Source organism: Molothrus aeneus, chromosome 24 (genome assembly GCF_037042795.1).
Source record: "Molothrus aeneus isolate 106 chromosome 24, BPBGC_Maene_1.0, whole genome shotgun sequence".
NCBI classification, from domain to species: domain Eukaryota; kingdom Metazoa; phylum Chordata; class Aves; order Passeriformes; family Icteridae; genus Molothrus; species Molothrus aeneus.
The window spans coordinates 3,032,542-3,057,224 of NC_089669.1; the positions used below are offsets into that span (position 1 = coordinate 3,032,542).

Sequence of the window (24,683 nt, forward strand, 5' to 3'; positions counted from 1 at the left end):
CCCCAAACTCCAGCGGTCCCCCCCGAGCAGCCCAGCCCATCCTGGCCTGCAGGAGTCCCCCAGGTGTGCCAAGCCTGGCTGGTTGGTTGCTTGCCCCAGGCCCTGTGTGCTGTGAGAGTGGGAATTTCCAGGGAAGGCTTTTCCTTGTGTTTTGCCTGCCATCTGCAGATGCTGCACAGACTCTCCCAAAGGAGCAGAGCGTCGCTAAGCCCAGCCCAGACCAGCTGCAGGTAAACCCCACTGCCCAGTGGGTTCTTTTCTTGTACAGAGCCGCCCCTTCTCTGTACCTCTGCATGGTGGACTGCCAGAACTTTTTTGTCCTTGTTGGTTTTTTGTTGTGCTGCTCCTCACCTTTTTTTCCTGAGAGAAAAAAGAAAAAAAATAAAAATCCCCAAATTGAAAAAGTTCTGGAATCCACAGAGCAGGGACAGAGCCACCCTTCTCTGTTCTCCTCCTCGTGACAGAGTGCCAGTCTCTGAGCGCGTTGTTCTGGGCTGCAGCACTTCCAGCCCTCAGCTTCTCCAGCCCTGTTTTCCTGCTTTTTCCCCCCCTCTTTTCTCCCACTAGGAATTGCCAAATAAATAATTCACTGTGCCTAGGTAGGATTTGTTTCTAGCAGCTTTTCAGGCAGAGGTGAAAACCTTGGAAAAATCTTGGCGCCTCCAAAGTTTTTTCCAGGTGTGGTTGGGGTGAAGGCTGGGAGAGGTCAGAGAGTCACAAAATCAACTTTTACTGCATGAAAAACACCAACGTTAGGATCATTGCCAAGCTGAAGATTTTTCCTTGGTTGTTCCTGCTGATTCCAGAGGCTTTAAAGAGAAATAGTTTGTAGTTTTTATTCTAAATTATTTCCTCTTCCTACCTGCTTGGTCTCATCCTGCAGCTGGTGCCTGGGGATGGAAGTGCTGCATCCCCTTGTCCCTGCAAGCTCTGCTGGGCTCATTCCTGGATTTTCCTTCCTGCAGCTCAGCCAGGAGGAAGGATCTGACTCTGGGATCCTGGAGGGTGACAGCAGAACCTCAGCCCCTGCTACCTCAGAGCCCAAATGTGACACTTGTGAAGGTGAGGGACAAATTTCTGCATTATCACAATGTTTGCAAATGCATGTGAGACACAGAGCAGCAAAATGCTGGAGGAGGGACTCAAAAAAAAACCCCTGGTTTGGAACAGAAGAATTAAAAATCTTTGTGTTAAAGACTGAGAAGTTACAAAGTTCACCACAGGTATTTTCTTAATTTCTGGTCATAAATAAATGCTCTGAATGCAGTGACAGGTTAAGCCCCAAAATCCCATCTCTCACTGAGTAATGCCATGAGAAAAAACCTTCCAGGCCTTGCTGGGAGGGTGTTTTAAGTGCTGGAATTATCTTTGGATCCATCCCCCTTCCCCAAGGGAGGCTCCTGAGCTCACAGAACCCAGCCTGGGCTGGCTGCAGTCGTTCCCTTTAAACCAAGCAGGGAACTGAACAAAAATGGGAATTTTTAGGTGGATCTGCTATGAGATTTTTTTGGTGGGTCACTCATGGAGATTTCACAAATTTTGGGAGCAATTTTCCTGTTTTTCCACTTTTTATTCTCTCTTATCAATGAACCTCAGTTGGAAAAGCAGCTCCTTGTTTCCAGCTCAAATGGGAGAGCTGGAAATTCCCTGGATTTACAAACCAGCCTTGGAAACCTTTGGAAAATTCCCTGGGTTTACAAACCAGCCTTGGAAACCTTTGGAAAATTCCCTGGGTTTACAAACCAGCCTTGGAAACCCTTGGAAAATTCCCTGGGTTTACAAACCAGCCTTGGAAACCCTTGGAAAATTCCCTGGGTTTCCAAACCAACCTTGGCTGTGCCTTGGAAACTCCAGGCACTGGAGGGAGGGAGATCCAAGGTGATCCTGAATTCTCAGTTTGGGATCCCAGGCTGGAGCATGGGGAGGATGGGTCCCACTTCTTGGGAATTCAGGAGCTGCAAACAGAATTCCAGCCAGTCCTTTCTGCATTTCCCCATCCAGAAACCCACTCAGGGCTGGCTGGTGAAATGTTTGTGTTTCTGTGGTGAAACTTTAAATTAAACTCAGCCTGTCCCAGTCCAGGGGCACTGGGAACATTGGGATGTTCCTGATTTGTGCAGGGATTTTTGTCAGATGGAGCATCCAAACCCCAGAGCTCTCAGCCTGATGCAAGAAGTCAAAAAACCCAGATTTGAGCCCAATTTTTTTCTGTGCTGGTGTCTCTTACCCAATGACTTGGACTGTGCTTGGCTCTTCCAGACAGTGATTTGATAGAAAACCTCTCCAAAAGCAAAAAGCCCAAGCTGGACCTGGTTTTTGAGGAATGGGATGTGGCTGGGCTGCCATGGTGGTTTTTAGGGAATCTCAGAAGCAATTACAAATCCAGGAGTAACGGATCCACGGATATTCAGACTAACCAGGTGTGTAAAGAAGGGCCTCATGTCCTCTTCTGTCCTCTTTTGACTTCCAAGGAAATCAAATATTCTATTTTTTTCTCCCTTTTCCCTTCCCACTCCAGGATTTTCAGCCTTTTTCCCACTCTGGGCCTTTCTTTTTGGGTGATTGGTGAATTTTAGGGTTTTTAAATCCACCAAACTCTTTTCTCAAGGCCCTCAGAGGTGCCTGGATTTCATGAGTTGCCCTTGTTTTATTGGGGTGAACATTGTAGGGTGGTGGCCACGCTGAAAGGGGGAGATGGAAAGGTGGAAGTTGGAAAAAAGGGAAAATGGTGAGGTGGAAATTGGGAAAAGGGGAACTTGAGAGGTGGAAATTGGAAAAAGAGGAGCCTGTGAGGTGGAAATTGGAAAAAAGGGGAATCTGTGAGCAGAAAACTTTAAAAATGGAAGCCTGTGAGGTGTGAATTGGGAAAAGGAGTGCCTGTGAGGTGGAAATTGGAAAAAAAATTGAATCTGTGAGGTAAAAATTTTAAAAATGGAAGCCTGTGAGGGGGAAATTGGAAAAACCTGAGTTGGTGAGGGGGAAATTGGGAAAAGAGGGAACTTATGAGGTGGAAATTGGGGAAAGGTTGCAAAAGGGGAGCCTGTTAGGTGGGAATTGGAAAAAAGGGAATCTGTGAGGTGAAAATTCTAAAAATGGAAGCCTGTGAGGGGGAAATTGGGAAAAGAGAAACCTGTGAGGGGGAAATTGGGAAAAGAGAGAACTAGTGAGGTGGAAAATGGAAAAAAGGGAATCTGTGAGGGGAAAATTTTAAAAATGGACACCTGTGAGGTGGAAATTGGGAAAAGGAGGGCCTGTAAGGGAGAAATTGGGAAAAGAGAAGCCTGTGAGGGGAAAATTGGGAAAATGGCAGCCTATGAGGTGGAAATTGGGAAAAAACTGAGTTGGTGAGGAGGAAGGAGGGAACTTGTGAGGTGGAAATTGGGGAAAGGTTGGGAAAAGGGGAGCCTGTGAGATGGGAATTGGGGACAGGGTGAGCCTGTGAGGTGAGAATTGGAAAAAAGGGAATCTGTGAGGGGAAAATTTTAAAAATGGAGGCCCGTGAGATGAAAATTGAGAAAAGGGGGGGTGTGTGAGGCAGAAATTTCCAAAAGGGGTGTCTGAGGGCAGGGATGTGCCCGGGGCGTTGGAGGTTGTTGGAGAGGAAAACGGGACAGTGCTGAATGTGGAGCTGCTCCTAAATGGTTTTTCCTGTTTGTTTCCCCTCAGGACATTGACACTGCCATAGTTTCAGACACCACCGATGACCTGTGGTTCCTCAACGAGTGTCCCCTGGACCAGGGCACTGCTGGGCTCAAGGTGGAAGTGCTGGACTGTGAGGAGGTCAAAGAAGGTGACACCACCAAGGTACCTCTGGCACAGTTTTCTCTGTTTTAATTCATCCCATGCTGCCCTTGGAAAGGCTGGATCTGTTCCCATCCAGAGGCGAAATCCTGTTTAGAAAAGGCTGTCACCATTCCTCATGTGTTTGATGGTTTTCCTGCTTGGGTTTTGGTTTAAATTCAATTTTTCAAGGCATAAAATCAATTGAAAATGAATTAAACTTCTCGCAGCGACTTAAGTGGGTTTCTAACCAATATCTGCAAGAGTTATAAATCAAAAATCATGGAATTAAGTTTAGAAAAGGCTTTTAAAAATTGAGTCCAGCTAAAAACTCAATGAGGAGAATCTGATCATGGTAAACCAGCAAAAGTTACCAACATTCTGCAAAAGAACCACTGCAAAAACAGGTTTTAATTCACTTTTAGAAGTGATTTAATGAGCAGAGTGATGCTGTAATCATTTAATTTGGGGTGTGCAACACCAGGCAAATGATAAATAGGGAATATTCCAACATTCCCACCCTCTGACAGGGCTTTTCTGGAATTCCAGGTGCCTGAGGATGTGTGCTTGGATGAGTTGGAGGATTCCCAGTGCCTGAGTGATGACACGGACACAGAGGCTGCTTCCGAGGTGGGAATTCCTTGGGATCACCTGGGGCTGGAAGGGCTCATCCCACATCTGCTGCTGGTTTTGGGGTGGGAAAAGCTGATTTTCGTGTGGGTTTCTGAAAAGAAAAGTGGCTGGATGTAGTTATGTTAATACCCAGGCATGGTTTAATAAGGGTTTTAATAAGGTTTTAATAAGATTTTAATTCCGCGTTGTCCTCTGGATGGAAAATCTGGAGGATTGTCTTTGGAAGGGACTTGGAAATCTCAAGTAGCACTTTATAATCGCTCAAAAAGTCAGAATTTTAATGGTTTTTAGCAGAATTTTAATGGTTTTAGCAGAATTTTCCAGCCTGGAATAAATGGGGATGTCCCTGGCTTTGGACAGCTGAGTCCTGGCTCTGCACTTGTGCAGCTCCTGCCCTTTTCTGTGAGATAATGAATTAATAAATCCATTAATTGTGCAGATTCAACAGCTGGTAAGTGATGGGTGAGCCTGGAAAACAAATTCCTGCCATATTCCAGGAGCTCTCCCCTTGAATTTTGAGCAAAATATTGAAAATTCTTTTAAAATTAAATAAAAATAAGCTGCCCCAACTTGGATACTTCCAGAGGGCTGGGAGAGAGGAAGGAGAGGAATTCATGAGGGACAGATCTGGGATTAATCAATCCCAAGCCACAAAATGTTGATTTTCCAGCTTATAAATCACTCATAAATAAATTTTTTTTTAACGAGGCTTCCTTGCTACTTTTCCCACATGGCTAAAACGAGGAATACCCAAAAATAAATTGATTTTTTTTTTGCTGGAATTTTTGCCTTAAATCCCTCAGGATTGCTGGCAATGCTCCAAGTGCAGGAAATTCAACTCTCCAGGAAAAAGGTACTGCTTCCGCTGCTGGGCCCTGCGCAAGGACTGGTACAGGGACTGCCCCAAACTGCCCCATTCCCTGTCCCTTTCCAACATCAATTCCATGGAAAACCAGGAGCAGGATGAAGGGATGGATGTCCCAGACTGCAGGAGGACGATCTCAGCCCCGGCTGGCCAACCCAAACACCTTTTCCTGGGAGAAAACAAACCCCAAGGCTCCATCGAGTCCTTGGATTTGGCACAGGAGGGGAAAAATCGGGATTTTGCCAAGCTGAAGAAAGAGGAGGAGATGGAATCTTTGGAGAGCATCAAAACCCTGCTGAATCCCTGCTTCCTGTGCCAGCACAGGCCTCGGGATGGGAATATTGTCCACGGAAGGACTGCTCACCTGGTGGCCTGCTTCAGGTGTGCCAGGATGCTGAAGAAGAAGAGGTCGCCGTGTCCCGTGTGCAGGAAGGAGATCAAGATGGTCATCAGGATCTTCATGGGGTAGGGAGGATTCCTGCCCCTAAAGTAACCCCAAAATCTGGAATTTTTGCACTCAAGGCTCTATTACAGTATGTGCAGGAAGGAGATCACGATGGTCATCAGGATCTTCATAAAATAACCCCAAAATTTGGGTTTTTGCACTCAAATCCCAATTTCAGTGTGTGCGGAAAGGATATCACGATGGTCATCAGGATCTTCATAAAATAACCCCAAAATCTGGGTTTTTGCACTCAAATCCCAATTTAGGTGTGTGCAAAAAGGAGATCAGGATGGCCATCAGGATCTTCATAAAATAACCCCAAAATCTGGATTTTTGCACTCAAATCCCAATTTAAGTGTGTGCAGAAAGGAGATCATGATGGCCATCGGGATCTTCATGGCCTAGCAGGACCTTCTACTTCTAAACCCCAAAAATAGGGTTTTTTGCACAAAAACCCCAATTCCAGAGCTCGGTCTGCAGGATCAGGATGGTCATCAGGATCTTTATGGGATAGCAGGACCTTGTGCACCTAAAATAACCCCAAAATGAAGATTTTTGCACTCAATCCCCAATCCCAGAGCTCAGCCAGTGAAACCAAAGAGTACCAAGATTTAATCCCATCAAGAATCCTCTGCAGGATCCACTTTTTCATGGAATTCACCTCAAGATCAAATCCCCAGCTTGGAAATTTTCCCAATTTCTCATCTTCAGCCCGATTTTATCCCTCGGGATTCTTTCTCCTGACCAAGAACAGCAGATTTGGGAAAAAGTGAAACCTTTGGAATGTTTTTTTTTTTTCCATAAATCCCAACTTGTGCAATTCCTTTGGAACTGATAGTTAAAATCAGAAATAAATATTTATGGTGGGAGGCCAGGGGATTTGTTTTGGAGAGAAGAAGAAGAACTTTATTCCTAATTTTTTTATTGTTTAAGGTCGGCAGGGTGAAGAATTGCTTGCTCACAGATGGGAAATAAATCTTAAGTTTTTAATCCACACCTCTCAGGTCACAAATGAGATGGAAAAATAATAATAATAATGTTATATTTTTCTTTCTTTTTGGGCTCCTTAATTTCTATTTCTTCTCTTTTTTGTATATTTAAATCTATTCTGCGTCGCCTCTGTCCAGCAGGATTCAATTCCAGCAGCTCTGGGATATTTGGGATGTTCCACCTGCCCTCACCCATCCTTTAGGCTAAAACAATCCTCATTTTTGAGTGATTTGAAAAGTGGCTTAAAAATTAAACACGTTGTTTTGAGGGATAAAATAATTCATTTAAAGCCCCATTTGCACCCTTTCGAGGCAGATTTTTCCCCCTTTCCAAGCAAATTTTTTCCCATTTCCAAGCAATTTTTTCCCATTTCCTGGCAAAATTGTTCCCCCTTTTCAAATACATTTTTTTCCCTCTTTCCAGGCAGATTTTTCCCTCTTTCCAGGCAGATTTTTTCCCCCATCCAATGTCTGCAAAATCCCTTGGTGCTGGCAGCAGTAAAGCCTCTGGATTTGAACCTTTGTTCTCCAGCCCATTCCCAATCCCATTCACTCTGACATTTTCATGGGGTCACCCACCCCACCCCACCTTTTTCCCAGTGGAGTTTTTCCCCCTTTTCCAGCTGTTTTTTGGGATCAGTGCTCCTGGAGAAGGCAGAGCTCACTAGAGGGCACCCACGCCCAGCTCCTGCTGCTCTCCCTCCTTCCAGGATCCACATTCCCGGCTGGAGAAGGTGCTCAGGGCCACCGTCCCATGGCTGAGGCTTGGTTTTCCTGATTTATCAAACTCACAAATCCAAGTTTTCCCCCTATCCCAAATAGCAGTGATGCCCCTTGGACCCCTCCGGGTGCATCTCAACATTCCCAGGTTTTGTTCCTTCTTCGTCCCCTCTTTTCTTCCTGTTTTTATTTTTTTTTTTTTTCCTTTTTCCCTGGTTTACCCTTCATCCACAAAAGTTTTGGGATCCTGTGGGATCCAGGATCCATCCAGCCCCACAGGGAAGTGTCACCATCACCATTTCCCATTCTTCCATCCCAGATCCTCCCTTCCTGCTTCCCCCCAGGTGACAGCAGTGACAGAGCAGGGCGTGACACTTGGTTTGATGATCCCAGCACCCAAAAATAACCCCAAACCCTTCACAGATCCCAAAGGAAAAAAACCTCTTTTTTTTGGGTTTTTTAGGTTTTTCTTGTATTTCCAAAGCAGGGACTGTCCAGCGAGGGAGGTGACACTGGGGTTGCTTTGTTTGATGATCCCAAGACTCCAAAAAACCCCAAAAAAGAAACCCCAGACCCCACACAGATCCCAAAGGAAGAATCTTCTTCCTTTTAGGGGTTTTTAGGGTTTTTTTTGTGTTTCCAAAGCAGGGACTGTCCAGCAAAGGAGGTGACACCTCTGGGGTGTCCCTGGTGCCAGGGGGACGCAGGTTTGGGGTTCCTTTTATGGCTCTTCACCCACTTGGGGCATTGTCCCAAGGCATTGTCTGTCCCCTCCCATCTTCCCAGCGGGATTTTTTTGGGATCCACGGCCAAATCCAGCCCCTGCACACAGATCCAGGACCACCAGAGGCTCCTGTCCCATGGATCCTGAGGCTCCTCAAGGTCATGTCCACAAAATCCAATTTTTTCCCAGCATCTGTCGTTTTTTTGGTAAAAAACCCTTTCTCCCCTCCCCACCCACCCCAAAATCCCTCTGAACCCCCCCAAAATCCATCCTCCCTCAGCACTCCAGGGGTGCTGCCTGCACCTCCACGGCCAGGAGGTGTCCCCGGGGCTGCACGGGATAAACCACGCGCACAGCCCCGGCGATGCCACGGAGCGATTCCCGCCGGGATCCGCTGCTCACCGCCACCCCCAGCAGCAGCAGGCACAGCAGCAGCGCCGTCACCAGCGTCCCCTGTCCCCACGGCATGCCCTGCCTGGCCTCTTTAGTCCTGGCGCTCACGCAGGCCACCCTGAGCGGCGATGCCACCAAGGTGACGTGCAGACACGCCCGGTACTCGGTGTCGGGGCGCAGCCGGGTGACGTTGAAGCTGTGGGTGCCCGCCGGGATCCGCGCCGAGCCCAGCACCGAGCCCGGCGCCGAGCTGGCCCAGGTGAGGTTGGAGGAGACGGCGTTGAGGCACGGCCGCCAGGCCAGCAGGACATGGTGGGGCTGCACATCCACCACCAGCAGCTCCAGCTCGGCCTGGCCCAGCGGGAAGGAGCGGTTGACCAGCACGCGGACGCCGCGGGTGTCGGCGCCCAGCAGGTTGTGAGCCACGCACGTGTAGAGCCCGGCCTCACGCGCCGCGATCCCGCGGATCTCCAGCGTCCCCTCCGAGTGCACCTTGAACTTCCCGTCGTCCCCGAACGGCAGCAGCTTCACCCCGGCCGGCGTCACCCAGTAAATCTCCGGCTCCGGCTCTGCCAGCGCCCGGCAGTGCAGGGCCACGTTGTCACCCACCTCGGCCTCCAGGCGCGCCGGGATGCTGCGGGTGGAGATGAGCGGCAGGCACTGCTCCGTCATCTCCCGGAAAGGGACGTCGCGGATGTGGCGGCGCTGGAGGTCGGGGGGCTCGGCGCAGAGCGTGGACTGGGGCTCGATGAAGCGCACGCGGGGCCGGGTGCTGTTGACCCAGCGGATGACGCAGTCGCAGCGCAGCGGGTTGCCGTGGATGCTGATCTCCTGCAGGTTGGGCAGCGACTCCACCGTCTGCCGGTGCAAGGCACTTAGGGCGTTGTTGTTGAGCATCAGCGTCTCCAGCTGTGGAAGGTGCTGGAAGGCCTTGGGGTGGATGAAGGACAGCTTGGGGTTGTTGGTCACGTCCAGCTTGGTCAGCTCGGGGAGGTTGATGAGGGCGAACTGGTCGATGGACACCAGCTCGTCCATGTTGTTGAGGCCCAGCTCCTTGAGGTGCAGCATGTTGGTGAAGTCGCTCTGCTTGACCCTCTGCAGCGGGTTCTTGTTCAGATCCAGGAATTTCAGGCCGGGCACCTGCTGCAGAGCCCTCTTGGGGACGTCTGCCAGCTTGTTGTCGTAGAAGGACAGGCTCTCCAGGCTCCTCAGCCCTTCCAGGGCGTAATCCGAGATCTCCCGCAGCTGCATCCCGGCCAGCACCAAACTCCGCAGGTTGCCCAGGGGCCGGAAATTCATGTCCAGGATGGCGTCCACCTTGTTCCCCCCGACCATGAGGATCTCCAGGCTGGGCAGCATCTGGAACCAGCGGCTGTCCAGCGTCCTCAGCAGGTTGGAGTTGAGGTGGAGCCGCAGGAGGCTGCCCAGGCCGGCGAAGGCGCGGGGGGCGATGCTGCGGAGCCGGTTGTGGTTCAGGTAGAGCTCCTGAAGGTTCCCCAAGCCCGGGAAGCTGCTGTCGGGCAGGTCAGAGAGCTGATTCTCCTCCAGGTGCAGGCTGAGCAGCTGGGGCATATTCCTGAGCCCGAAATCCCAGACGTCGGAGAAGCTGTTCTGCGACAGATCCAGCTCGGACAGGTTCCGCAGGTAGCCCAGCTCGCCCTGCTCCAGCCTGGCGATGTTGTTGCTCTGCAGCAGCAGGGTCTGGGTGCCCTCGGGCAGCTCCGCGGGCACCGAGGTGATGAAGAGGTCGTTGCAGTCCACCGTGGCCGCCTCGCGGTAGGCGGAGCGGGGCGTGTACCAGGGCCGGATCTGGCACACGCAGCGCGGGGGACACGCCACCCGCCAGGGCACCGTGGGCATGGCGCTGGCGGCCACCACGCACAGCAGGAGGCAGCTGGGCTGGAGGCCTCTCATTTTGGGCTGCGGAAGGTCACAGGGAGCATCCAGAGCTGGCCACGATGGGGTGATGGCGAGGTGGGGACGGCGCCCGTGGGGGGAGATGCTCCATGCGAGCCCCTGGAAGGGCTGGCCCCTGCCTGGCGCCCCCAAAAAGGGGAGCTCAAAGTGCTGGGGGTGCCTCAGTCAGAGCTGGGCCTCTTCTTCCTCCCCAAAGGAGTCGTTCCTGTGCTTGGCTGCATCTTCCGGGCTTCTCCTCGAGGTCATTCCTGGGAAAACAGCAAAGTTGGGTTAGAGAAGGGTTTGGGCTAGTGGGGAACAAGGGGCAGGGACAAGGGACAGGTTGGGGAGGTAAAAACCTGAGGATGGCACCACCAGGACCCTGCCTGGGACCCCCCCGTTCCTTGAAAACTGCCCAGCACATCCATGAATTCCGTTTTATATCCGTGGCACTCACTGTGCCCTCCCATCCCAGAGAATCTGGGTGGAATTATCCCACGGAATCAGCCCAGGACCCTCCCAGCAAATCCATGAATTCCGTTTTATTTCCCTGATTGAACTGTATTCTCCCATCCCACGGGATCTGGGTGAAATTATCTCATGGAACCTTCCCAGGATCCCTGAAACGAATCCATGAATTCCACTTTATATCCTTGGCATTTTCTGTGCCCTCTCATCCCAGAAAATCAGAATTATCCCATGGAATCTGCCCAGGCTGAGCAGAACCAGAGCTGCTAGAGTTGGGGATAATTTTCCATGGGAATAATTTTCCATGGGAATAATCTTCCTGCAGGCTCTGCTCCCTGCTCCTCATCCTCCCCCACTCCAAATCCCCCATCCGGGAGCTCCAGCCCCATTTGCAGCCCTCCAGTGGGATATTCCTTAGGGAAAAACATCCCCCAAACATCAGGAATGCTCTGGGAGGTCTGGGATAGGTTTGAACCCCCCCAGCATCTCCTGCCTCTCTCCCAATCCAGCCTTTGATTCCATTATTTCCTCCAGCTCTCCTGCCCCGTGCTGACCCAAATCCAACCTTTTCTTCCCTTAAAAGCCTCTCACCCAGCAGGGGAAAAAAACAACAACAACAAAAAAACAGTAAAAGAGTGGTCAAAGCAAAGTTTCAGTTTTATCCCTGCCGTGCTCTCTCTGGGAAGGGCTCCTGAGCCGAGTTTATTCCACATCGGCTCCTCCCGGATTGATCCCCGCTCTTTTCCCTCCTTCCCTGCTGCTTTTAAAGCAGCTCCTGCAGAACCAGCGTGAAAGGAAGGGATGGATCCATCGATTCCCGCTTCCCTCTGATGGATCCACACCTTTCCTTTTAAGTGCTCCGGCGTTTTCGGGTCCGTAAAAGTCTCCAGCTGTTCGAATATCTCGGGAATCTTTTCTCCTTTAAAAAAAATATTATGGAGGAATTTGGAGGAGTTTTGTTTCTTTTCTTTGAGGTGGGAAGGAAAGGCTGGAGAAGGCGCCTGGTTCCAACCCTGGTTTTCCAGGGAAACCCCCCCCAGCTCTGCTGGTTTTATCCATAATTGGATTTTATCCCGTTTTTCCAGCACAGGGCAGGGTTGCAGCACGGACGGCTGGGAGAAATCTTGGATGTGGGATAATCCAGGGATTTGTGTGAGTCAGTCACGGGATGGGAACTTGTGGGAAAATGGTGGATTTGGGAAAATCTGGAACTAAAATTTATGGAAAGGAACAAACTGGGAGAAAAGGAAGAGCTTTAGCAATGAGTGATCCCTGCTGAGGGGGGAAAATCCCAGGAAAGGGTGGGGCTGATCCCGCTGTGCCTGGGAAGCAGCTCCTGGAATTCCGGCAGGGCTGGTGGCACCTCCAGCCTGGTGGGGACAGGGTGGCCCTGTCTGCTGTCACTGCCGGTCCTGAGTGTGACATTCCCAAGGGATGGCAGCTCCCAGGACGGCTCCTGGGACTTTGCAGAGGGAGATTTGGAACAAGCTCAGCTGGGAGCTGCCCTCCAGCTTCTCCGTCTTCTCTGGATTCCCTGGATTCTTCAGCTTCTCCATCTTCTCTGGATTGCCCAGATTCCCCACCTTCTCCATTTTCTCTGGATCCCCCATTTTCCCCAGCTTCTCCATCTTCTCTGGATTATCCATCTTCCCCAGCTTCTCTGCCTTCACCATTTTCCCCATTTTCTCCAGCTTCCCCAACTTCTCTCGCTTCTCCAGTTTTTCCATCTTCCCTGGCTTCTCCAGCTTCTCCATTTTCTCCATCTTTCCTGGCTTTTCCAGCTACTCCAGCTTCTCCATCTTCTTCAGCTTCTCCACGATCCCAGGGTGTTCCAACCTGGCCTGGGACACTCCCAGGGATGGAGCAGCCACGGATTCTCTGGGAATTCCATCCCAGCTCCTCCCAAGGAGGGATTTCGTCCCCAAATCCAACTGAAACAAGGAACTGGGACTCCCCAGCATCTCCCAACTCCGAGCAAAGCCTGGAGTGGGAACGGTGCCTCCTTCCTGAGAGAATCTCCTGGCTGGAAACTTGGCAGGGAAAATGAACGGAGAAAGGAAGGGAAGAAGGAGAAATAAAAAGGGACAAAAAAAAAGAAATTAAAAGGATGAAGAAGAAATAAATACAGGGAAAGAGGAGAAATACAGGGATAAAGGAGAAATACAAGGAAAAATGAGAAATACAGTGGGAAAGGACAAATACGAGGAAAAAGGAGAAAATAAAGGGACAAAAGAGAAGTGAAAGGACAAAAATGAGAAATAAAAAAGGACAAAGGAGAAATGCAACGGAAAAGGAGAAATAAATAAAAGGAGAAATAAATAAAAGGAATAAATTAAGGGACAAAGAAGAAATAAATAAAGGGACAAGGGAGAAATAAATAGAGGGACAAAGAAGCATTAAAAATAGGTTAGAAACTGTTGTAAAATAGTTGATAATTCTTAAGCGTGTGCCGTTAGTTTCCTAACCTATTTTTAACAGAAGAAATAAATAAAGGGACAAAGAAGAAACAAATCAAGGGACAAAGGAGGAATAAACAGAGGGACGAAGGGCCCCGAATGTCGCCGGCTCCGTGGCAACCGCCCCCGCTCGCCCCTCATCTGTATGCCCGGGCTGAGCCCCGCGGCCGCCGCGGCTCCATGGAAACCCCGAGGAGCTCCCGGAGCCCCGGCCCGGAGATGGGAGAAGGGATTGAGGAGCTGCCGCAGGGAACGCTCCGTGCCTTCGGGGTGTTCGCAGAAATTCCGGGGGGTGGGTGTTCCCGAGGCGGATGTTGCCGGGATGGGAGGGTTTTCCTGGGGTGGGAAGGTGTTGCTGGAATATGAAAGTTTTCCTGGAATATGAGGGGTTTTTCCTGGGATACGAGGCTTTTCACGGGATGGGAAGATGTTCCTGAAATATGGAAGTTTTCCTGGGGTGGGAAGGTGTTGCTGGAATATGAAAGTTTTCCTGGAATATGAGGGGTTTTTCCTGGGATACGAGGCTTTTCACGGGATGGGAAGATGTTCCTGAAATATGGAAGTTTTCCTGGGATGGGAGGGTTTTCCTGAGATACGAGGCTGTTCCTGGAGTATGAGAGTTTTCCTGGATTTACGAGGCAGTTTCTGGGATGGGAAGGTTTTCCTGGGATACCAGGCTCTTCCTGGAATATGCGAGTTTTCCTGAAACACGAGGGTTTTCCTGGGATACCAGGCCATTCCCACCCCCTTTCCAGCATCTTCACCCCCCTAAACCCAACGCCACCCCCGAGGGTGACACGGCATGGGACAGCGATGTCCCCATCGTGTGCCACCCTGTGTCCCTCGCAGCAGCCTCCAGCTGCCATTTCAGGATGTTATTCCCTAAAAAACCATTTCCACGAGTCGGGGAACACCCGGCAAAGTCCCTGCTGAGGTCTGAGCCGGGAATTTTGCTCGGGAACAGCGGCTTTGGGAGCGTTTCCTTGGAGCTTTTCCCAGCAGAAGGAGGGTGGGTTTAAATGGGATTTTGGGAAGAAATCCCTCCCTGTGAGGGCAGCAAGGCCCTGGCACAGCTTTCCCCACCCTGGAAGAGTCCAAGGCCAGGCTGGACAGGGTTTGGAGCCACCAGGATGGGCAAAATCCGCTCCAAACTCCCTTTTCCAGCGATTTCTCCCCTCACTCAATCCTTGTTTTGTGCACAGGGATGGGATTTTTATTTTTTTTTTTCCCCATCCTCCTGCATCTCCGCGAGCAGGGAGGGCTGTGATTCCCGTTCTTCCTGCCTGTCTGGGAGGCAGCCGGGAGATAAAAACGCAGCCGGGAGCAGCGAAGGGCTCGGGAGCCCGGGGGCAGCAGCCGCCTCTTATCTCTTATCCCGGTGCTCCTCTGCCTCTCTCCGGCTGGATTTTAATGAGGAGGGCTGGGAAATCAGCCTGGTGTGCTCATCCAGGCGCTCCCAGGCTTGGAATTGTTGTCCTGGCTCTGCAATTGTTGTCTCGGCTCTGGAATTGTTGTCTCGGCTCTGGAATTGTTGTCTCGGCTCTGGAATTGTTGGTTTTTGTTGTGGTTTTCTCCCTCCAAACGCTCCCACAGGTTCCCGCGGCTTCCCCAATCCAGGCTCAGATTCCAGCCTGGAAAAAGGGGGCAGGATTTGGCCCTCCCGGCCACGAACTGCACTGTTCCAGAGGGATTTGGATGCCACGGTCATTCCCTAAGGATTACGCATCCCATCCCAAGGGAGCTTTGGAGGCTGAGGAGATGCTCAGGTCCCTGGGCTGGGTCCCTTCTCCAAAATTCAGCTTTTGGAGTTTGGCCTTTCCAAAAGTTCATAAATCCCCAGGGAATTTCAGCCCAGAAGCCTCAAATTCACGATTTTCAACCAGGAAGCCTCAAATCCATGATTTTCAGCCCAGAAGCCTCAAATTCACGATTTTCGACCAGGAAGCGTCAAAATCACGATTTTCAACCAGGAAGCCTCAAATCCATGATTTTCAACCAGAAAGCCTCAAATCCATGATTTTCAGCCCCGGGGCCATCTCGTTTTATCCCTGAGCCTCAGGCCATGGGCTTAACCTGGAGCATTTGGAATTGCCCAAATTCCATGGGGGGAAAAAGCTGGCTGAGCTCTGCCCCTGGAGAAATCCGGGGCTGGGGAGATGGAATTTCACCTGGATTGTCTTTCCCTCTGGAAAATCCAGGTTTTTCACCCTCCCCAAGCCCTGCTGGGCTGGAGCTCTCTGTATTTCTGTATTTTTGGGAGCAACTCCAGCTCCTGGCAGCAGCTCCAGGTTGCAGCAGGAGCTGAACTCCGGCTGTGCCTGCAGATATCCCCGTTCCCGAATCCCACGTTTCCAACAGCAAATAAGAACATTCCAGGCAGAAATGGGGTGGGGAAGGAGGAAAAAGCTGATTTGGGGGCATTTATCTTCCTGCCATCTCTCTCTTTTTTTTTTTTTGTTTATGATTTGCAGAGCCTTGGCTCGGTTTTCCTCCCACACAGAATTCCATGGAATTTCCCGATCCAGCCCCTTCCTATCCAGGCAGGAGAGGTCACAGGTGCATTCCCAGAATATCCCAAATATTCCCCTCCTGCCCCACACCTTTCCTGGCCGTTCCTGCCTCGTTTTTCCTGAGCCATTCCCAGGATCTCCTTCCTGAGGGATACTTTAGAGCCCTTCAGCCTCTCGAAGCCGTCGCTGAGGGTTCCAGGGAAAGCTTCCAAATGGAATTTGCTTCCAGATTTTGGGGAATTCTGCGATCAGCGCTGCTCCAGTCCCTGCACTGGGAACTGGGAGCCCCCGACATTCCCACAGAGAGATCCAGGATTCCCTGAGAATCCCACAGAGAGATCCAGGATCCCCTGAGCATCCCAGAGAGATCCAGGGTTCCCAAGGAGGAATCCCAAAAAATGTTCAGGATTCCCTGGACATCCCGGGGAGGTTTGGTGACAAAGGGGAGCTGGGCTGCCCACAGGCTGTGACATGCACGGACACAACCCCTTAAATTAAACTTTTATCAGCTCTGGGATCCGGAACCCACCGGGAATCCACGGTGAAATTCCCGGGAAAAGGGCCGGGGATGCCAGAGGGGCCTCGGGAGCACCACGGGATCACTGAGCCTTCATTAGGGTAAATTAAAACGGGAGTGAGATGACAATTGCAATTAGTGAGAGTTAATTGTTCTGATGGCTCCGCAGATTGGGGGAGTTAATTGTGCTGGCTCCCAGGTGGGGCCTGGATCGGGAACGGATCGGGAATGGAACAGGAATGGATCAGGAATGGATTGGAAATGGATTGAGAATGGATCAGGAATGGATCAGGAATGGATCAAGAATGGGAATGGATCAGGAATGGATCAGACATGGACTGGAAATGGATCAGGAATGGATCAGGAATGGATTGAGCATGGATAGGGAATGGACTGGGAATGGATCAGACAACGGATATCACCTGGTGGGAAACACTAGGACTCCCATCCCATCCCATCCCATCCCATCCCATCCCATCCCATCCCATCCCATCCCATCCCATTCCCTAAAGGAGCTGTGGGATTTTGCCAGGATCAGGCCGGGTTTTTCCATCCCGTGGGTGCAGAGGGAATGCTCAGGATCCACATCCTGCTGGAAAATCCCTCTCTGGGAGCTCAGGGAAGGGCTCAGCCCCCCAGAATTCCATAAAATTGGAATTTTTGGAGCACTGCTCCGTGCAGGGCACGGCAGGGACGCTGCTGTGTCATTCCCAGTGACCTTCCCAGCGGATCCGGAACGATCGATAATTAATTCCTCATTAACGCCGCCTCATTTGCAGAGCAGCTCCCCCCAAACCTTCCCCCTCCAAGGGCAGTGGGATGGGGACAGGAATGTCCGGGAATGTCACAGGATTTGAGCTCCAGGGAATGTCAAAAGATTTGAGTTCCTGGGAACGTCAAAGGATTTGAGCTCCCAAATCCCCGTGGTTTTCCATGAATTGTGGGATCCAAAGGACACGGGCTGGGGAGTAGATCCCAAACAATCAGCAGTTTTCCAGCTGGAGAAGGTGGCTCCTGGCATTCCAGGATCCTGGACTGGGTGGAAACCTCCCAGCCCCCAGATCCAGAGGCTGGGAATGGCCGGGAGCGCAGGCCCTCTGGGTGTTTTTTTTGGGAAGAAATATTCCTGGAGCCTGGTGTTGGAGTGGGATTCCCTCTGGAGGGATAAATCCAGGCTCCTTCAGCTTCCCCCAGGCAGGGAGGGAGGGCCAGGAGCGGAAATCCAGGTTATTGAAAGTGAAAAAATAAAACAATGGGAATGGTTCCCTGGGTGGGATTAAAACAGAACTCATGGAGCGAGCGCTCCTGTGGTTTCTCCAGAGGTTCCTGTGGCTGGGAAAAATATTCCTGTGGCTCAGTGTTGTTGCTGCAGGTGGGAATGCTGCACAGGGAAGGGGCTGGAGAGGGGTGGAGAACAGGGAATCTCAGTGGAGAACTGGGAATTCCGCTGGAGAACTGGGAATTCTGCTGGAGAACCAGGAATCTCACTGGAGAACCAGGAATCTCAGTGGAGAACTGGGAATTCTGCTGAAGAACTGGAAATCTCACTGGAGAATGGGGAATCTCACTGGAGAACAAGGAATCTCGCTGGAGAACTGGGAGTTCTGCTGGAGAAGAGGGAATTTCACTGGAGAAGAGGGATTCTCACTGGAGAAGAGGGAATTTCACTGGAGAAGAGGGAATTTCACTCCGCCTGGCCCTTCCCACTTCCAGCTTTTTGTGTCTCCATCCGTGGATGAATCTGCTCCTCCCAGAGGAAGGGGAGGCAGGGATGGGGCAGCAATTCCAGGGAATTGCAGAGTCGGGAATGGGTGCCGGGATGGGTTCACAAAGAGCAGGGAGAGCCCCAGGGCTGCTCCCACGGAATTCCAGCTCAGGGTGGCACCTGTGGGAGCGCCCTGGGATCAGAGCCATTCCCAATCCCAGGGAAGCCTCTCCCTGGTTTTCTCCCTGGAGCATTCCGGCCTCCTTGGATGCCAGAGAGGCCTGGAATGACCAAAGCCCTTGGAATCACATCCCAGACGTGCCTGCAGGATCCGGGATTCTCCTGGAGGAGCCGATCCCGCCCTGGGGATCCCTGGATCCCTGCAGCCTCCAGGGCCTCTGGAATTCCACAAGGACTCTGGAATTCCACAAGGACTCTGGAATTCCACAAGGACACGAGGTCCTGCTGCCAGGGGACAGCCCGAGGCGGCCCAGCTCCCAATTCCCGACAAATTCCAAGTCTGGAATCGCTGGCTGCAGGTCAGGGCAGAAAGGAGGGAAGCTCCAGCAGTAAAAAAAAAAAAACGGGGAAAAGACCAAATCCAGGCTTTTCAAGCGGATCCAGCCCCGCCAAGGAAGGGGAACAACCCCCAGCATCCCAAAAAAAGCCGCGGATCGGTGCGGATGCCAAGGAGTCATTAGGAATCCTAAGGAAAACCTACGGTTGCCATGGCAACTGCCAGGCAGGGCTCCGGGGCTGCCTCACCCCCTCCCCGGGCACGGAGCGGATCCGTGGGATGGAGGCAAATCCCTCTGGAGACGGGCAGGGGACGGAGCAGCGCTGGTTTTATGGAATTTTGGGGGCTGAGCCTCTCCCGGCGCTCCCCGAGAGGGATTTTCCAGCGGGATGTGGATCCGGCGCATCCCCCCCTGTGCCCACCGGGTGGAAAAACCCTCCCTGGTTCCCGGTAAATTCCATTTCCAGCTCATCTGGAATAAAATCATCCCACTGAGAGCTGGGAGAGGAGGGAAAAGGGAATTTATCCACGGAGGGAAAACTGGGATGAGCCAGGGTGAGCTCAAACACTGCTGGAGCTGGAATGGCCCTGGAGCAGGAAGGAAAAGCTTTGGAGAGCCAAGGAACATCCCAGCTGCTCATCCCCCTCGTTCCCATGGAAAAATCCCTCCGTTTCCAGGGATTCTGCACCAAGAAACAGGAAAACCTGGAAAATGCAGCAGGAAAAGATGATCCCTGTCTCCACAGACCTTGAGGGCTGCTGATGGAACCAAATCCATTTCTCAAATCCATCTCCCGATCCATTTCCCAATCCATTTCCCAAATCCCTTTTCCAAATCCATTTCCCAAATCCGTTTCCCAACACAAGTGTGGGCATAGCAGGAGAAATTCCTGCTCTCCCATCTTTTCTGCATCTTGGGAATTCCAGGAAAACTGGGAAAATCCGTGGCCAAGCCAGGGAGGACAACCCTGCCCTAGAGGATTTTACTGGGAAAAAAAGGAGCCAAGAAATTACTAAAGAGCCATAAAAACAGCTGGGAAATGCCCCTGAAATCCCTTTTTTTTTTTTTTAAACAAGAATTCCATGGAAAGGGAATTCCAGTGTGGAATGGAAATTCACGACCCTGGAATTCTGAAGGACTGACCCTGATCCCGCCCCTGGCTGCTTCCAAAGGGATGAATCCCGCCGAGCTCCAGGAATTCAGGAATGCTGGAGCTTCCCAGAGCCGGGATTTGGACAACCAATCCCGGGAGCTCGTGGGAGTTGGGAAAAGTGACTCAGAAACGGGACCGAGCTCAGAATTTTCCATGGGAATCCAAACATTCCTGGGAAAAACTCGGCTCTGCAGGAATTTGCAAATCGGGATTTTAAAGCCACTGCCCCATTTCCTTTTTTTTTTTTTTTGGGGAATTCAAGGCGAGGGAGAGGCTTTGATGAGGCGTCAAACGCCGCTTGGAGCAGCCAAAATATTCCTTGAAATTTAAGGATCATCCTGGAAAGGGCGACAGCCACACGATGGAAAAGCTTTGGAAAAGGTTCTCCTGGCACAAACCAAATTGGTAGATTTTTAATGGACCATAAAAATCCCTTTTCCCCCCCTTTTTTCCAGGTAAAATTTGTATTTTTAATGCTTTTCCCCCCGTCTCTATTCCCAAAGGTCCTGCTGGGAATCAGGGAAGCAAAGCTGCTTCTTTTCCTTCCTGAAAAAGATCTGGGGCTGGCTGCTCTGATCCTTTGGGAAAAGATGGTTAAGATGCAAAACCCCTTTTCCTGCTGACTCCAAATTCCTCATTTAAAATTCCTTATTAAATCCTCTCTCTTCCCAAAAAACCCCAATTTTTTTCCCAGCCTGGATTCTCCTCATTTTGGCCACTGGGAAGGACAAAGCACCAACCCTCAAATTTCACCTGGGATTGATTATTTTTGTTAGGATCATTCTAAATTCCACTAAAAATGGGATTTTCAAGAGAGACTGGGAGACTCTGGAGCCTGGAGAGGGTCAGGAAGATCCAGGATCATTCCTGGAGGGGGAAAACCCGGCCTTAATTCCAAGCGGAGCTGGTGAATAACTGATCCCGAATAATTTATCCCAAATAATTTATCCTGAATAATTTATGGATCCAGTCTGGGTGAGAAGAGCCCCAGACTTCAGTCCCAATTAAGGCCTTTGTGAATTGTCTGGGAACGGATCCCAATTTTTCCCATATTTATTTGTTGCCCGGGATCGCGCTCCAAGCGGAGCCGCCGCACAATTCCCGCTTTTCCCGAGTGTTTGCAAACAGCTCCCACTGCCAGCATTTGGAGGGGGTTTTCCAGCCCCTATCCCACCTTGGAATCTGTGGGAGTTTCATGGGAATGATCCCCAAGAACTCCTGGTTGGATGAAGAGAGGACAGCAAAGGCTCCCGAGGTGATTTTCCCAAAAAATCCTAAAATTCAGCTGCTGGGATCCACCTTTTCCAAAGCCTTCCATAAATGAATGGATGGCCTGGAATGCTGCTGGGAATTCCAGAGGCTGCCAGGGTCCTGCATAAATGGATGCTGGAAGTTGCCAGGTTTATCCAGGTTTATCCCCCGACTCAGGAGCAGCGATCCCAGTCCCAAAATTCCACCCCAAAAATCCCGGTGCTGGGCTTTATCCACAGGGAACGCCCCCAAATTTCAGGAGTTTTGAACTCATCCCATTTTCCTGCTTATCCTGGTGCCCTGGCAGGAAGCAGCAGCTGGGATTGGGATTCTCCTTCCTGAGCTGGGCTGGGAATTATTCCCTTGGGAATAATCCCATAAAACCAAAGTCATAGGGGAGGGAGAGATCCCAGCCCTCATTCCAGGGGCTGGAACCTTGGGATTGGGGATAGTGGGAACAGCTCCTTCATGTCCTGGAAAAGGGATTTGGGATCAAAACGGGGGTTGGTGACGAATTTTTGTGTCCTTTTGGGACATCAGGAATGTTATCCCACGGGATCTCCCAGGGAAGGGAAGAGGCATTGATGAGCAGGGTGATCCAGGAGGAAATCTGGGAATAAAGGGGCAGAGCCTCGCGTTTGGGATTCACCTGCACAGGTGGAATTCCCAACCTCCCCTGCACCAGCTCTGGGCATTCCCAGCATCCCCCCAATCCCTGTCCTAGCCAGGAAATCCAGGAACACGGCCCTAAACGTCAGGGAAGTGTTTTTCCAGCTGAAAGCAGGAGCAGGGATGATCCCTGGGCTTCAGGAGAAGGAGCCGGGGCTGGGCAGGGCGGCAGGAGCCCTGCTCCACCTCTGGAATCTGAATTCCGTGGGAATCTGAGATTCCCTGGGAATGGGAACAGCTCCTCTGAACCCCCGAGGGGGCAATTCCAGCTCAACGCCCGCGGTTTTGGGAAAAGCGAATTCCTGCAGCCCCGCTGAGCCCGGATGGGGTCGGGATGGGGCTGGATCGGGGTCCTGCAGAATTCCCGGCCCTTTTCCCTGTGCCAGAGGAATACCACGGGCTCTGCTGGCGCTCTGGGCACGGCTCAGCTCCCGGTTTTCCTCTGGGATGAGAAGAGAGATCCCAGCCAAAGGGAAGGGTTGGGAATGGGGAGAGAGATCCCAGCCAAAGGGAAGGGTTGGGATTGGGAAGAGAGATCCCAGCCAAAGGGAAGGGTTGGGACTGGGAAGAGAGATCCCAGATAAAGGGAAGGGTTGGGATTGGGGGGAGAGGTCCCAGCCAAAGGGAAAGGTTGGGAACAGCCGAGGAACAGAGGCCAAGCCTGGCCCTCAGATCCCGATCCTGCTCCGCCACTTCCAGCGGTGCCACAGGTGACAAAGGCGCTCTCACTGCCCGCAGAGGGGACACAGAGAGCCGGGAATGCCAGGAAAAGCCTCAGCAGGGCGGGATCAGCATCCTCCAGCACAGGGAGCCGGGGCTGGAGCCGGGAGATGCTGCCCCATGTCCCTGGAGTGACCGGAGGGACATCCCGGGACAATCCCCAGGACAGGGAATCTTGTCCTGAGCCACCTCCCGCCACCGCAGGCCGGCCTGAGGGAGGCAGGGATGAGCCATTCCCATCCCAGCTTTTCCAGGGGCTCTGCCCGCGCCCAGGCTGCAGGATCGGGGCTCCGGGAAAGGCAGGGCTGGGTCCTGGCTCGGCACCAGCGCCGCGTCCCGAGGAGGGGACAGGGATGGGACACACAGGGGACACAGGAGGGGACAGAGGTGACACCCGCGCGTGGCTCCGGAGCTGCCACAGCCTCGGCGCATCCAGGCTGGGGGAAGCGGATGGCGATGGCAGCGCCCACCTGCAGCTCCAGGCACAGCATTCCTGGGAATGCCGCTCCCGGGGGCTCCTCCCGGTCCCCCGCGCCCCTCCGGGCTCCCGCTGGGACCGGCCCTGCGTGCCCAGAGCTTCTCCCGCTCCTCCTGGGCGCCTCCAATCCCTTTTTCCAGGCTCTGGGAGAAGCCAGGGCCGGGCTGAGCACCGGGAGAGGCGAGGGCAGCGCTGGCTCAGCCGCACACGGAGCGCGGGGTCCCTGCCGGGCCCGAGCCCTTTCCCGGAGCGGCTCCGGGGATCGCCCCGGGGCTCTCCGGGCTGGGCTGGGCACGGCCCTGGGCAAGGCTGGGCACGGCCCCGGGCAGCGCTGGGCACTGGCACAGGGACCCGGGCAGGGCTGGGCACGGCCCCGGGCAAGGCTGGGCACTGGCACAGGGACCCAGGCAGGGCTGGGCACGGCCCCGGGCAAGGCTGGGCACTGGCACAGGGACCCGGGGAGCGCTGGGCGCTGGCACAGGGACCCGGGCACTGCGGGTGGGTGCAGCCGCGGCGGGGAGGGGCAGGGCTGGGCAGCGGAGGGAGGTAAACACGGCACCGGCACAGAAAGCAGGAAAATGACATTTAAATGACACCAAAATGACAGCGCGGCTGTTCCCGACGCGTCCTTTGCCATCACCTTTGCTGTCCCGTCCTCCTCGGCCGGCTGTCCCCTCCCTGGGGTGACCGAGCAGGTGAAGGAGGGCTGGCCAGGAGCCCCAAGGACCGCATTGTTTCTCTATTTCACACCCAACGTCCCTCCCGTCACATTTTCCGCGTCGCTCGGGCACCGAGGGGTTAATGCCCGGGAAGCGCCGCTCCCGCCTGGATCGCATCCTGCCGGCATCCCTGGATCCCGGCCCCGCCGGCGGCTCCGTGACCAGCGCATCACCCGCGGCCCCGCCGCCCTCACCCCTCGCTCCCACCCGCGCCGGGGCCTGGATCCGCTCGATCCCCGAGGAGTTTCCAGGAGCGGGAATGCAGCTCCCTCCCCGCTGGACCCGGGAGCCATCCCTGCCTTCCTCCCGTCCCTTCATCCCCTCCCGGAGCGCCGCTCTCCGTCCATTCCCTGGTTTTTTCCCCCTGTTTTTTTTTTCCCCACCCCCTTTATTTCCAAACGCACCATTTCTCCTCAAATCCAGCAGCGAGCAGGGAGAGCAAAGCTCTGGAATGGGGAAAAAAACAACCTCGAGCGAGCCGCCGAGGCGCCGGCTCGGTGCTGCAGCGCTCAGGAGCCCCCCCAAAGTCACCCCCGGCCCAAAAACCCCAAACCACGGCGGTGGCCCCCAACTCACCCTCCGAGTCTGTCCCCGTCCCCCGGCGCCGCTGTCACCGCCTGCCGCCCCCCGCCACAGCTGCCCGCACATCTGGCTCGGCTGGCAGACAAAAGGCCGGGTGGCTCCGGAGCTGTCACCGCCGGCGGGGTCTGTCCTTGTCGCTTAGGACGGGGACGGGGCCAGCAGGACCCTCCGGCCACGCTGACCCTCAGGGCTGGAGGCGGCGGGGAGAGCTCCTCACCCTTCGCTCGCCCGGCGCCTTCGCAGCCGCACAGTCCCCGCTCCCCCTCCTCTTCCTCCTCCTCCTCCTCCTCCTCCCTCTCCTCCCTTCTCCCCTCCCTCCCCAATCCTCCTCCTCCTCCTCACTCCAGCCTTGTCGCCACGACGTGCCACCCACCCGAGGCAGCTCCTGCCTTAACCCCTGCGGCTCTGGCCTCTCCCGGGGGATGATCCCGAGGGATGAAGGCTCCCCCGAGGATGCTGAGCCGGCCCTCGGCATCCGCAGCGCTCCCGCTG

The 24,683-nt window shown here is 53.1% G+C and overlaps 2 protein-coding genes across 2 annotated transcripts in view; one reads left to right on the forward strand and one right to left on the reverse strand.

Annotated features, from left to right (window-relative positions):
• The window catches only part of MDM4 (MDM4 regulator of p53), a 20,266-nt gene extending 13,489 nt beyond the window's left edge, over nucleotides 1-6,777 (forward strand). The window contains exons 6-11 of the mRNA XM_066565257.1: nucleotides 169-230; nucleotides 966-1,062; nucleotides 2,260-2,420; nucleotides 3,667-3,804; nucleotides 4,330-4,410; nucleotides 5,217-6,777. Of these exons, the coding sequence (XP_066421354.1) occupies nucleotides 169-230; nucleotides 966-1,062; nucleotides 2,260-2,420; nucleotides 3,667-3,804; nucleotides 4,330-4,410; nucleotides 5,217-5,747 (1,070 nt within the window). The 3' untranslated portion in view covers nucleotides 5,748-6,777. The remainder of the gene's footprint in view (nucleotides 1-168; nucleotides 231-965; nucleotides 1,063-2,259; nucleotides 2,421-3,666; nucleotides 3,805-4,329; nucleotides 4,411-5,216) is intronic.
• On the reverse strand, nucleotides 6,603-24,446 carry LRRN2 (leucine rich repeat neuronal 2). The gene is made up of 2 exons (XM_066565256.1): nucleotides 24,186-24,446; nucleotides 6,603-10,714 (listed from the first exon to the last, which is right to left on the reverse strand). Exon 2 carries the CDS (start codon nucleotides 10,461-10,463, stop codon nucleotides 8,433-8,435), a length of 2,031 nt encoding a protein of 676 aa, XP_066421353.1. The 5' UTR covers nucleotides 10,464-10,714; nucleotides 24,186-24,446; the 3' UTR covers nucleotides 6,603-8,432.
• Nucleotides 24,447-24,683: the final 237 nt, after the last annotated feature.

Coding starts and splice junctions, on each gene's coding strand:
- LRRN2 (XM_066565256.1), bottom strand. CDS start 10,463: ATGAGAGGCCTCCAGCCCAGCTGCCTCCTGCTGTGCGTGGTGGCCGCC.